The 13,133-nt window shown below is 43.5% G+C and overlaps 1 protein-coding gene across 10 annotated transcripts in view; it reads right to left on the bottom strand.

Annotated features, from left to right (window-relative positions):
• The window catches only part of PHC3 (polyhomeotic homolog 3), a 133,935-nt gene that overhangs the window by 48,971 nt on the left and 71,831 nt on the right, over positions 1-13,133 (bottom strand). For all 10 annotated transcript variants that reach the window (XM_029615141.1, XM_029615144.1, XM_029615140.1 and 7 more), the window contains 2 exons: positions 6,461-6,680; positions 3,899-4,734 (listed from right to left, as the gene is read on the bottom strand). In XM_029615141.1, coding sequence (XP_029471001.1) covers positions 3,899-4,734; positions 6,461-6,680 — 1,056 coding nt within the window. The remainder of the gene's footprint in view (positions 1-3,898; positions 4,735-6,460; positions 6,681-13,133) is intronic.

Below are 13,133 nucleotides of genomic sequence, written 5' to 3'. Positions count from 1 at the left end.
TTTTGGAACTTCACCCAAAAACGTTGCTTACCTCTGATCTAGCCTCCAGGAAAATATTGTCTTTAAGAAGTCATGCGCAGCCTGATAACCATTGTTTTATCTGGACAGTGCTAAAAACTTTAGGGAATGCCACATCTAGAATCCTGTTATCAGTTCAGGAGTGCGAAAATATTCTTCTTAAAACACTCTTAGATATATGAGACTGCCAAAGTTGAACTGGTTTTTAATATCAAAATAGATTTTGAAGCATTGTTGAAAAAAAAAAATGCTACTCCACTGGAACACTAAAGGAATCCAAAAACAAGCATTTAAGAGGAGATTTAAAAAAAATCTGTAAGGCAGCACTAACCAGTTACAATGCTAAAAAGGTCAAACAGCAGTAAATCCAGAGGTTGATATTCAATGGGCAGATGAGTGGAAAACTTATCTGGACAACGTTCCTGGATATTCAGTGGAATATACTCAGTTACAGTTACCTGGGTAATTTTAGGACAGCTCTTTTCCAAACCAGCAATAAATATTAGCACTCACCAGCTAAAATATAACCATGCCCCAAGAACATCCCCATCAGTGCCTCTTTCTATCTCTCATAATTTAGTCAAGCAGAAGGGGGAATATTCAAATCTCAAATTTTGTCTATGAACCTCAAAAGTTACCCAGAAAAAATACTGACTTCCCAGAGTATAAATTAGAAAACTGCAAATATTAATAGTAAATATTTGTACTATAAAGCGTTCTTATATAGAATCAATGGTCTTCTCATAGGGTTTTTCAAGATCTGCATAATCATATTGCCCTACCTTTGTGTGAATACAATGCACCTTTACGTGCAAAATGCTCTTAAAGGTGAATTTTAAAAGCTCCATGCGTGCCAAAATTAGGAGATGCATGAATATGTTGAGCTGGTGTGTGCCAAGCGGATTTTAAAAGCTGCCCGGATATGCGTGCAAATGCCACTGTGCACCCATCTCGGAAGGGATGGGCGGCACATGGGTGTTTTGGGACAGGCACCAGAAATTTAAGCATAAATACTCACGTGATCTGCTATGGATGGCGAGTAAGTCCAAAAAAAACCAAGAGAGTCATTTCAGAGGGGTTTAAAGGGTTTGGGGTAACTGGGAGTTGTACAGGCTATCAAAGCAGAGGGGGCTGGAGGACATATCGGTTAACTGGGAGAACTGGAAACGAACTGGTAAAACTGGCAAATGCCAGTTTTACCAGTTCATTTCCAGCGTGTCCCTTTTAAATTCCCCCCACTTACACAGTGGAAACAGGATTGGCAGGAAAAGGCATGCGCCCACTTAAAATTCAGCGCACATGTACAAGTAGTCGGGTTATTTTATAACATACGTGCATATATGCACGTTACAAGACGGCCACATGCCTGGGCGCGAGCCATGTACGCACATACGAACCTGCGCGATGGTTTTAAAATTCACCTTTTATAGAATATTTTAGGGAGGTAATTTTCAAGGAGTCACACATGTAAATATAACAGATCATCAGAGCAATTTTTAAAAAAGCCCATTTACTCAAGTAAATGCTTTTTAAAATCTGTGTGAAAGCAGCATTACACATGAACCTTTAAAATAGTTAATCTAAATACAATTCATCTCACAACAGCAACTGACATGTTTTGTAAACAGATACAGTATAAAAAAGGAACCACGTCATGTTTAAAATGGATAGTAGATACTTCACAATCCTGGCAGACATCAGCTGTAGATGGAAAGCCCTTGCAGTATCAGCTCCAAAACAAGTACAATTACCTACATCAGGGTGATTTCTTTTTTTGGCTCAGCAGGTCCCTCCTGCTCTTTAGGACTTCCAGTTCAGAACCAGGACTAGGATCTGGTTTCAGCCTTCATTCACAAATTCCCAGTGATTTTTCCCTAATTTTATACCCTCTCTCAACTCACTCAGCCCAGCAATCACAGTGACAGTCCTCGGCCGGCAGCCAAGCAGCAGCGCTCTTTCGGGCACCCTGTAATCATGGGTGCTGAATCTCCCCCAGCATCCCATCAACATTGAACTGCCACAGAGCTACCAGGCCGGTCCAAAACAGACTTCTAAACAGGAACATGGGCACCGAAATCCAAAAACTCAATTATACAGGAGCAAAATGCAGCATTACTTCTAAACAGGGACATGGGCACCGAAATCCAAAAATTCAATTATACAGGGGCAAAATGCAGCATTACTTCTAAACAGGGACATGGGCACCGAAATCCAAAAATTCAATTATACAGGAGCAAAATGCAGCATTACTTCTAAACAGGAACATGGGCACCGAAATCCAAAAATTCAATTATACAGGAGCAAAATGCAGCATTACTTCTAAACAGGAACATGGGCACCGAAATCCAAAAATTCAATTATACAGGAGCAAAATGCAGCATTACTTCTAAACAGGAACATGGGCACCGAAATCCAAAAATTCAATTATACAGGAGCAAAATGCAGCATTACTTCTAAACAGGAACATGGGCACCGAAATCCAAAAATTCAGTTATACAGGAGCAAAATGCAGCATTACTTCTAAACAGGAACATGGGCACCGAAATCCAAAAATTCAATTATACAGAAGCAAAATGCAGCATTACTTCTAAACAGCAACATGGGCACCGAAATCCAAACATTCAGTTATACAGGAGCAAAATGCAGCATTACTTCTAAACAGGAACATGAGCACCGAAATCCAAACATTCAGTTATACAGGAGCAAAATGCAGCATTACTTCTAAACGATAACATGAGCACCGAAATCCAAAAATTCAATTATACAGGAACAAAATGCAGCATTACTTCTAAACAGGAACATGGGCACCAAAATCCAAAAATTCAATTCTACAGGAGCAAAATGCAGCATTACTTCTAAACAGGAACATGAGCACCGAAATCCAAAAATTCAATTATACAGAAGCAAAATGCAGCATTACTTCTAAACAGCAACATGGGCACCGAAATCCAAAAATGCAATTATACAGGAGCAAAATGTAGCTTTCTTTGAAATTTCCCAGGGTATATGATATCTGGATGATGATGGGGTTTGTTTGTTTTTTGGAGGCGAGATTTTTTGCTACAGCTGACTTCTACCAGGTTTGGGAAGTATTTACTTTCTATTCTGAACATGACATTTTTTTTTTTTTTTAAGAAGTTCTTCGAATAGTTTTCTTTTTTTTAACGTTATCTACCTGCCAAAAATAGAAAGTCAATTGCTGTTTTGAGATGAACTTTATTTAGATTTCAAATTGTAGATGTTCATTTGCGATATCACTTGCACAATAAAACAGACACAGGAGTATTTTGCACTTTAAAGATGGAGAGGGCAATGTTCAGATTTACTTACCAGGGTAAAGAGCAGTCTGTGCAAGTAAGTTGGCTGTCTGAAGATTGCCCACCCTCAATCTGACTGAAAGGATGCACTGTCCTCCACAGTGTGTGGACATTTAGCTGGACTGCGAGGAGGGGAAGGAAAAGAGCATGTGCAGATTGGATTTTTGAGTCTGTGTACGTTATTTTTCATTGAAATTTCACCTGCAAAAAAGGCAGGTCGAGTGTCCATGAGTATTTTGTATTCGCGGCTGTGGACACATTTCAAAGGGAAAATAGACATGTACAGTCCCTTTGAAAATGAGGTACAATGCTCACGAGCAATCTGCACCTGGTCGGGGTTTTGGAAATAAACATTCGGAGTCTTATTTACACATTGGGTCACTGCTGTTTGAACTTTTCTGTATTTGTTGTGAGGTTTCCATGTCTGGCTCTCTTGTGTACTTTTGCTTGGAACAATTTCAATGTGTGCAATTGTATTCCAGAAAAAGACAACTCACGGGGCTATCATCATGCATCTATTTTTAGAAATATTAACAGAATCAGGAAATACTCCCAGAGCTTACCGCTGGTGTTTCTACAGGTGCAGACGGCTGTACTTGAAGGTTTACAGCGATGGTCTGTGGTGGTGGAAGAGTTTGAAACGGTAACTGCACCAAAGCTTCTGCGGCTGGAAGCTCTTCCTCCGATATGAGCGCATTTTGCATCATCATATGTCCTGGCGATAACATTTCGGGCTGCACTCCTACTGTTTGCACTGATTGCAGGGGCAGTGCTTGCATTTGGGCTGGGGAAGATGTTGACAACTGTGGAGGGCCTAATACAGGAGAAGGAAGAGAGTGCTGCCCTGAAGACACAACATTTGGCTGCTGCATTTGTCCAACGTGTGCCACTGGAGATGGTGGAAGGGGAAGATGGGATGGAGGGTTCAGCTCTTGAGTCGGTTGTACCTGATTACAAGTTGACTGCTGTGGATTCGGTCCTGAATGCAGAACGGGCGACATCAGAGCATGCGATTGTGGCTGCAGGAGTGTCTGGGGATGTATGATTATGGTAGGAGATTGGCTGGGTGAATGAGTGGGTGGAGACACCACTACAGACTGCTGAGTAGACTGAGGCTGAGTTGGAGATGCTGTTAATGGAGGTGCATGAGTATGAACAGGTGAGCAATGCTGTGACTGGACACTGCTGGAAACTGGCAGTCCACCATGGGCACAGCAGTGCTGCGACACAACTGGTTCTGCTGCAGAATTGTGAAGTGCAATTGGCTGCATCTGTTGCTGCCGATTCTGAATCTGCTGCTGCTGTAATATGTACTGATGAGACATCTTTGGAGGCGTTGGAGGGAGAGGAATTTGCTGATGTTTTATCATAGAATGAGGTTGCATTGGTGCATATGAAGCTACAAAGGAAAAGCACAGCAATTATTCCATTCTAAAAGTTGATCCATCACCAAGAAAACAAAGTTGTCATAGCAAATATGACATTCTAGAGCTCACGCCAAATCACATGACCACCACCGATATGACCGTCTTAGATATATAACTTTGGACATATTACAAATATTGCCCACTCTTGCAGGAGGAAGGTTATTCTCATGCTGACCAGCCAGACACACCGATGACCAGGAAAGCCTAGCCTATCAACAGCAATCAATTTCCAGGTCAATGGCAGCAAAGAGCACAAAGGCTGCAGCCAAGTACATGAATATCTGGGATGAAAACAGCACTCGTTTCATTAGGACCCCCAAGCTGAAGTGCACATTAAGGCAGCATTTCATACCTCCAACCAAAATCTAGTTACTTTCTCCAAAGATGTGTGGCCTAGTTTTCTAAGCCCCAAATGGCAGCAGCATTATACCTGGCGAAACTCCAAATCACACAGAAGTTGGTAAGTTTTTTGCTTTTGGAAAGGAGACACAGCATGCGCTTCAGCTTGCCTAGTTTCTGGTTAAGTAATTTGAAAAGCTGCTTTAAGCCCCCCACGCATTTCAGCTTTTTACTGACGTAAGTTATAATGAAAGTTAAAACAGCGACACAGCGCAGATTCTTCAAAATATTAAAATGCTTGTGTTCCTTGACCTCCTGCCTTTTAAAATCCTTTCTTAAACAGTGATGAAAACACTGCTCGACCTTCTCACATAAGGCATGCCTACAAGGTGCATTTGACGATCTCATTATTTAGGACCCTCTGAAGTGAAAGGGATGACAGAACAAAACATTTTGGACTGATTATAATTTGAGTTGTATGAATAACAGGGCAATGTTGTGAGGTGGAATGCAACTGTCAAACCTTTAATGGTAAACAAGCGGTGATTACAGACAACGTTCGGCATTTTACGTCTGTACTGGTTTCTCTGTGTTTCAAAATATATGAGGGGGCAGATAATAATGAACGTGGACAGACATGAAAAAAAAGCTGCTTTGCTGCAAAGTCCGTGGGTAATTTTTACATGAACTCTGTGTCAAATTTCAAACGGGAAAAGGCAAGTGTACTTTATAATTTGCCATGCAGATTTTTTACTTTTTTTTTTTTTTATGTGAGTAGATTTTTCGTAGATAATGACACATGTAGATTTGAAAAAGCAATATACATACATTCTTTTTCCAACCCCCCCCATACCCTTCCCCAAAACACGTCCGGGGAAACGCCTCTGCCAAAAGTTAACAGCACATGCCTTTTGGAACACTGTGTATACTCTTCGGTGAAGTGGGAACTCCTTTATTAAATGAATTAAACAATTGTGATCGGACCAGAGACTTAAAGATATGCAGATTAAGAAGTTTACCATTTGCTGATTGTGTATGGAGGTTTAAAAGTAATGATTATCTGGGATAAAATGGTGAGTGGTACACAAAGAAACGAAAGCAGGTGGCTGGGGTTTGCAGTGCTCTGCTCTAACCACTATGTTACACGGCAGGCACGATTTCAATTTTCTAGATTATAAACCACAAGTCCAATGGCACCACCTGCTGTTGCATCGAGCTTATTTATGAGAAATGGCTTTGATTTTTACGTAGTGTAGCTCAACTTTACTATTGGAGAGGAACGATGGAAATCAAGGATGTGTGTTAACTGCACAATACTTTTATTAAAAGTTACTTGTAAAAGCGATGCTTTCCACCTACTTGGTGCTATCAGTGGGTGTACACTTGATGGGCGAGTGACAGCTGTACTGCGAGACTCTGGGCCAGGGCTCTCCCCTTTCTTGTTACTCTCTGGAGACAGGTCTGGCTGGCTGACTTTGGAAATGGAGGCAGTTGTCTTGTGATTTATAGCCAATGGTTGGCTTTGACCAATGGTTTTTGGTGGGCCATTTTGCTGCCCTCTCAGGGTTAAGTTTTGAACCTAGGGCAAAAAAAAAAAAAGCAAGTTTTTATTCGTAAATCTAACTTACATGTTTCCAGTTAGTCCATTTTAAGATTGCAGTGCTCTACTCAGCCAAGTGCTGGCTAGCTGCAAGCAATGCCAACTTGGAGGCTTGTGGATCCACAGAGAATATTCACTTTTCCTTGACCGCCACTTCAGCATCACATCTAGTCAGTTCACTGTACAGAAATATATTGCTCAAATAAACAAAAATATCCTGAAGGCCAATCCACAACACCTATCAAAAATAACAGTCAAAAAGAGAAGTTAGGTAAGTTGTGGTGCCCAACTATGCTCACATAAGAAATTAATAAGAACATAAGACAAGTCATACTGGGTCAGACTAAGGGTCCATTAAGCCGAGCATCTTGTTTCCAAAGGTGGTCACTCCAAGTCACAAGTACCTGGCAAGCACCCAAACATTAAATAAATCTCAAGCTACTATTCCTTTTTGATTAATAGCTGTTTATGGACTTCTGCTTTAGGAACTTATCCAAACCTTTTTTAAACCCAGTTACACTAACTGCTATAACCACATCCTCTGGCAATGAATTTCAGAGCTTAATTATGCCTTGAGTAAAAAATAATTCTCTCTGATTTGTTTTAAATGAGCTACTTGCTAACTTCATGGAGTGCCCCCTAATCCTTTTATTGGTTGAGAGAGTAAATAACCAATTTACATTTACCTGTTAAAGTCCCTTCATAATTTTGTAGACCTCTAACATATTCCCCCCTCTTCTCCAAGCTGAACAGCCCTAACCTCTTTAGCCTTTCCTCATAGGGGAGCTGTTCCAAGCCCCTTATTTTGGTCCCCCTTCTCTGTACTTTCTCCAGTGCAACTATATCTTTTTTGAGATGCAGCGACCAGAATTGCACACAGTATTCAAAGAGTGGTTTTCACCATGGAGAGATACAGAGGTATTATGACATCCTTCGTTTTATTCGCCATTCCCTTCCTGATAATTCCTAACATTTTGTTTGCTTTTTTGACCACCACAGCACACGGTGCCATGACGCCTAGATCTTTTTCCTGGGTGGTAACTCCTAATATGGAACCTAGCATCGTGCAACTACAGCATGGGTTATTTTTCTTTTTATACACAACACCTTGCACTTGTCCACATTAAATTTCATTTGCCATTTGGACACCCAATCTTCCAGTCTCGCAAGGTCCTCCTGCAGTTTATCACAATCCTCTTGTGATTTAACTACTCTGCATAATTTTGTGTCATCTGCAAATTTGATCACCTCACTTGTCATGCCCCTATCCAGATCATTTATAAATATATTAAAAAGCACCAGTCCAAGAACAGATCCCTGAGGCACACCACTGTTTACCCTTTTCCTCTGTGAAAACGGACCATTTAATCCTACTCTCTGTTTCCTGTCTTTTAACCAGTTTGCAATCCACAAAAGGACATCGCCTCCCATGACTTTTTACTTTTCTTAAGAAATTTTGTTAAGAAATTTTTACAGAAAATGTCCTCCTCCCCAAATTTCCTTTTTTTAAATATACAGACTAAAAAAAATCTAAAGAAAATTTGTACAAAAGTGACTCACCCTCTCAAAATTTAATTAACATTGATGATTTTTTTATGCCTAAACAGGATTACAACCATGCTAGACTTTGCATATGATGCTGGGCAGCACACTTTTGCTATCAAAAATTGATTTTTTTTTTACAGGGTAAATGATAACAAGTGTGTGGTTTATTTTAATTTCTATCTTATCCTGCAGGATCAAAGCAATGTACAGAAGGAACCTATCTCTAGGAGAACAAGATTTTTGTAAAAATGTATTTAGATTATTTTTGATCTGTATATTTATAGAAAAGGAAACCTCTTTTGTGAATATTTTCTGGAAAAAAAACTCTTAAGCCATCCTTAGGCACAACTTATCCAGCTTCTGTTCCTGTTGAGAAATACATTGTGGCTTAAAAATAGTACAACCTATGCGTAAGCATTGGTGTTTAGAAAGTGTATATTTCTACCAAATAAATTAAGAGGGTAACTTTCAAAGTCTCTTCCATGGGTAAAACAGTGCTTTACCCACCAAAATGAGCTTTTAAAAGAACTACCCACCCAATAGGCGGATAAAAGTACACACAGACTACAGACTGAAGCGGCATTCTTGTGAACAGGGCTCAGAATATGTCATAGTTAGGCATTTTCAGAAGTATGTGCATAATTTTCCACAAAAGAAAACTGTGTACACATTAGCAGATGTACATGTGTACAAGTACTTTTGGTGGGAGGAAACACCTACTCTCTCTTTGAAAACTGATGTCAGGTCTGTGGATATAAAGTGCCCACAGACTTTACATCACTAAATGTGACAAAATCACCCCCTTACAAATTAAGACATGCTAGAAAAGCAAGTTTGCTTACCGTAAACGGTGTTTTCTGTAGATAGCAGGATGAATTAGCCATGCTGTCTGGGACATCCACTAGAGGGCGGCCTCGACGAAGCTTCACAAATATCAGAGTTTTGCTTTGTGTGGATGTGCAGCTGTTCTGTCTTTCCCACGCGGCACCATCTTTCTCTCAGTCCATAATAAAGCCGATACCATAAAATGTGTTTTTCCAAGGCTGGCCAGGGAGGCAGGTAGGTCGGCATGGTTAATTCATCCTGCTATCTACGGAAAACACCGTTTACGGTAAGCACAAGTTCCATAGTGTGGACACCCTTAAAGTTTGGAAAAGGAATGGACTACTGCTTTGCCCAGGGCTGCATCCAAAGAAGCCTGTTGATTCTAGGCAGTAATGCGATGTGAAGGTAAGCAAAGAAGACCATGTGGCAGCTCTGCAAATGTCCAGTAGCAGAACATCACTTGATGGGCCTTTGTACTGCCCGTGAGGGTCTCTGACCGCAGGGAGTAGCAGAAACTATGCACTGCGATATCCAGTTGGATATAGTCTGTTTGGCTATGGGATGGCCCAGAGCATTCAAGTTGAAAGGTACGAATAAATTGGTAAACTTTCTTATCTGACTGTGTTCAATGCATGTTTACAGTCCAGCATGTGGAGCAATCTCTCCCTCTTGTTGGCATGCGGCCTCAAGGAAAACGTCGGCAGGGTTATAGTCTGGTTAAGGTGGAAAGCAGAGGCCACCTTAGGCAGGAAAGTGGGATGCGTCCTTAGCATCACTTTGTCATGATGAAACTACAGGTAGGGGGAATAGTGAACTAAAGCCTGTAGCTCACTAACCCACCTGGCTGAGGTTACCACCACCAGGAAAAGCACTTTCCATGTAAGGTACTTCGTGTGGCAACTTTGTACAGGTTCAAACGCGGGTAGCATAAGCTGTTCCAAGACTAGATTGAGGTTGCATGGCACTGGAGGCTTAGCCACCGGTGGACGCAACCTGAGGAGTCCTCTCATGAAATGGACGCAATCTGAGGAGTCCTCTCATGAAATGTGAGACCGAGGGATGGTGCGAGACTGGTAGGCCATTGTGAGAGTGATAAGCCACAACTGCACTTAGATGGACCTGCAGGGACATCATCGCTAGTCCAGATTGAAAAAGCGAGTGTAGATATTCCAATAGCAACTGTAGTGAGCAAGAAAAGATCTCCTGCCTTCTGCACCAGGCCAGTTACCTAGTCCCTTTGCCCTGATAGTTTTTCCTGGTAGACGCTTTTTAGATGACACAAGGACACCTTGTATTTCCCTTGGAATTTGCCAGTGGCTCAATACTGCCCTTTCAACCTCCAGTCAGTGAGGTGTAGGGAGGTATGCATGGGGTGAAGAAGGGTTTCCATCATCCTGGGTCAGAAGGTCCTCCCTGGCTGGAAGGAGGAGGGAAGGTACCATGAAGAATCGCAATGGGTATGCATACCAGGGCTACCGGGGACACGCTGGGGCGATGAGAATAAGGTCCGCGATATCCTCCATGCACTTCCGAACCGTCCGTGACAGTAGAGGAATTGGGGGATAATTGTAAAACAGACCCCCTTTTCCATGGAATGAGAAACTTGTCCAGAGCGAATCTCTCTCTGCTTGGGTAGATGGAGCAAAAGTTGTCCACCTTTCAGTTGAACAATATCACGAAGTGATCTATGCAGGGCATCCCCCACTCTAGAAACAGATCGTTCGATACCTCATGGTGTACAGCCCATTTTTGGGGATGAAAAATTCTGCTCATTCTGTCTGCCCTGGTGATGGCTACACCAGGAAGGTACGTGGCCTGCAGGGCGACCGATTGCTTCTTCACCCATTCCAGGATTGCCACTGCTTCTCAGCATAGGTTCAAGGAACTAGATCCTCCTTCTTTGTCGATGTAGACCATAGCCACTTGGTTGTCCGTGTGGATCATGACTACCTTGCCACAAATGAGGTGATGAAAAGTGTGGAGGGTGTTTTTTACGGCCTGCAGTTCCAGAAAAATGATCTGATGAGATTGTTCCCAAGGTGACCAGAGGTCTTGCGTTTGCAGAGGCCCGAGGTGTGCTCCCCAACCCCTGGTGGAGGCGTCCATGGTGAAAATGATTTCATGGATCAGAGGGCAGAATGGTACCCCCATCCCTAGGGTGGCTGGGGCTAGCCAGCAGCTTAGCTCATTCTGCATGGAGAGGGTGCAGCGCACTATCTGGGAGAGTGGATGGATGAATTGAATCCATTGCTGGTTTAGGCCCCATCACAGACATCGCATGTGGAGGTGTGCGAGGAACCACATATATGACCGCTGTATCTTTGTATTCAGCATGCCTGCCTGGTATGTCCTCTTCTCAAAGTCATCCAGATATTTACAATCCCTGCCCGGTGGGATGCTGGAGTGAAGGCGAGTCTTCTTGGACCACTTCATTGCGGACTCTACAACCACTGAGGCATGGGGAAGCTGCACCGTGTTGTAATAAGGCGACTCTTGCATCCTGAACTTCAGTCAGTATTCTTAGAGGTGGGTTGAGCCAAGAACGGGGAATCCAAGTCTTTGCCATTATGGCGTCCAGGACATCATGGGACGGCAAGGCAGTGGGGCTCTGCTAGAACTTCAATTATTTTGAGAATGCCCAAAACCTTTGCACGAGGGTCCAGGATCTTCTGTGTCTCAATTCCCAGTCGAGTCCCGACCTTCTCCATGAATTTTGAATAAGAAAGGTCTTCCAGGGGAGAGTAGGGTTCCGGCTGCCACTCAGGTGGGTCCGAGAGGACCCCAGAGAGGAAGTGGGGAATCCTCTGGTGCAGAGTCCGGTTGAGGCGATGTAAGGGGATACCTGCTGTGGAGCCTTCCCCAGGAGATTGTGATGGCAATTTATTTGGTCGCGGTAGGTGGTCCTGGGAAGGACTAGATGGACCCTCATCTGCATTCTCCCAGGTATCAAAGAACTGCGAAAGGATCTGGGAGATCTGAGACATGGCCTGCAATGCTAATGTAGCCTTATCCGACCTCATCTGTCACCCCCTGCCCTTGGTGAAGACTGCCGCCTGGGGAATGTCCGAAGGTGGCCCCCGGACACGGTGTCCCGTGTGCTCCTCCCTTCGGGAAGATGTGCCATTTCCGCAGGGGACCTTGTAATTGCAGAGAAGCCTTCTTACATTTGGAGATGTAGAAAAGGTCTGAGAATACCCGCTCCAATGAGCTAGAAGATAGGTGCTCCAAGAGGAGCTCAACGTCAGAAATCTCCAAATCAAGACGTTCTCTTGGTGGGAAGCCTCGTTCCTCCGTTGGTCGCCTCTTGTGCTGGTGAGGCTCTGCAGGCTGGTGCGTTGGGTGCTTCAGATGCAGTGCCTCGGGCACCGCTGAATGAGTCCATCTTTTCTCCTGCGTTGACTGCATTGGGACTTTGTGCGTTGGGCAGGAAGAATGGTGCTGATGTGTTGTTGCACCCGACGCATCCCTGAGTCAGTCATTAGCGAGCCTAGCTGCCAACGCATACGCCAGTGACTGTACCAACAGCGCTGATCTGGATTCCTCGTTTCAAGCATGTGTCCACTTCAAGGCTTCTGACGACATGCATCTGTGCGGCGCATCTCCTGATGCCTGCTACTTTGCCACAGCGTAGGTGTCTATTTGGCGCCTCCGATGCACGGCCCGCTGTGCCTGATGCCCCCAGGGACTGTAAGGAAGAAGCTCTTTTGGCTTTGGTTGGCTTATCCGAGCGAGGCCCCGGATAAGCCAACCAAAGCGTCGGTCCGAGCCTTCCTCCCGCAGTGTGGCAATCTTCATGGCCCTCTGCCTCTGGGGGGATATGCGGCCGCAGTGTCGGCAGTTAGCCTGGTCTTGATCCAGGCCCAGGCATAGGTAACAATAATTGTACCCATCTGTTCCCGAGATAATTTTGACACACTGGCAAAATTTGAATCCGGTGTGCGCGGAGGCATGGTAACACTGAAAAGTGTTGTTCTTTTCTTCTTTTTTCTTTAAGAGAAAAAAAAACGCAGACGAAAAAACCCAAGAAACAAAACAGAGAAATTCTCTGTGAAGCCCCATGTG

Source organism: Rhinatrema bivittatum, chromosome 9 (assembly GCF_901001135.1).
Source record: "Rhinatrema bivittatum chromosome 9, aRhiBiv1.1, whole genome shotgun sequence".
Taxonomy (NCBI): domain Eukaryota; kingdom Metazoa; phylum Chordata; class Amphibia; order Gymnophiona; family Rhinatrematidae; genus Rhinatrema; species Rhinatrema bivittatum.
The sequence above is the reverse complement of the archived record's forward strand: the minus strand, read 5'-3'. Positions and strand labels throughout refer to the sequence as shown.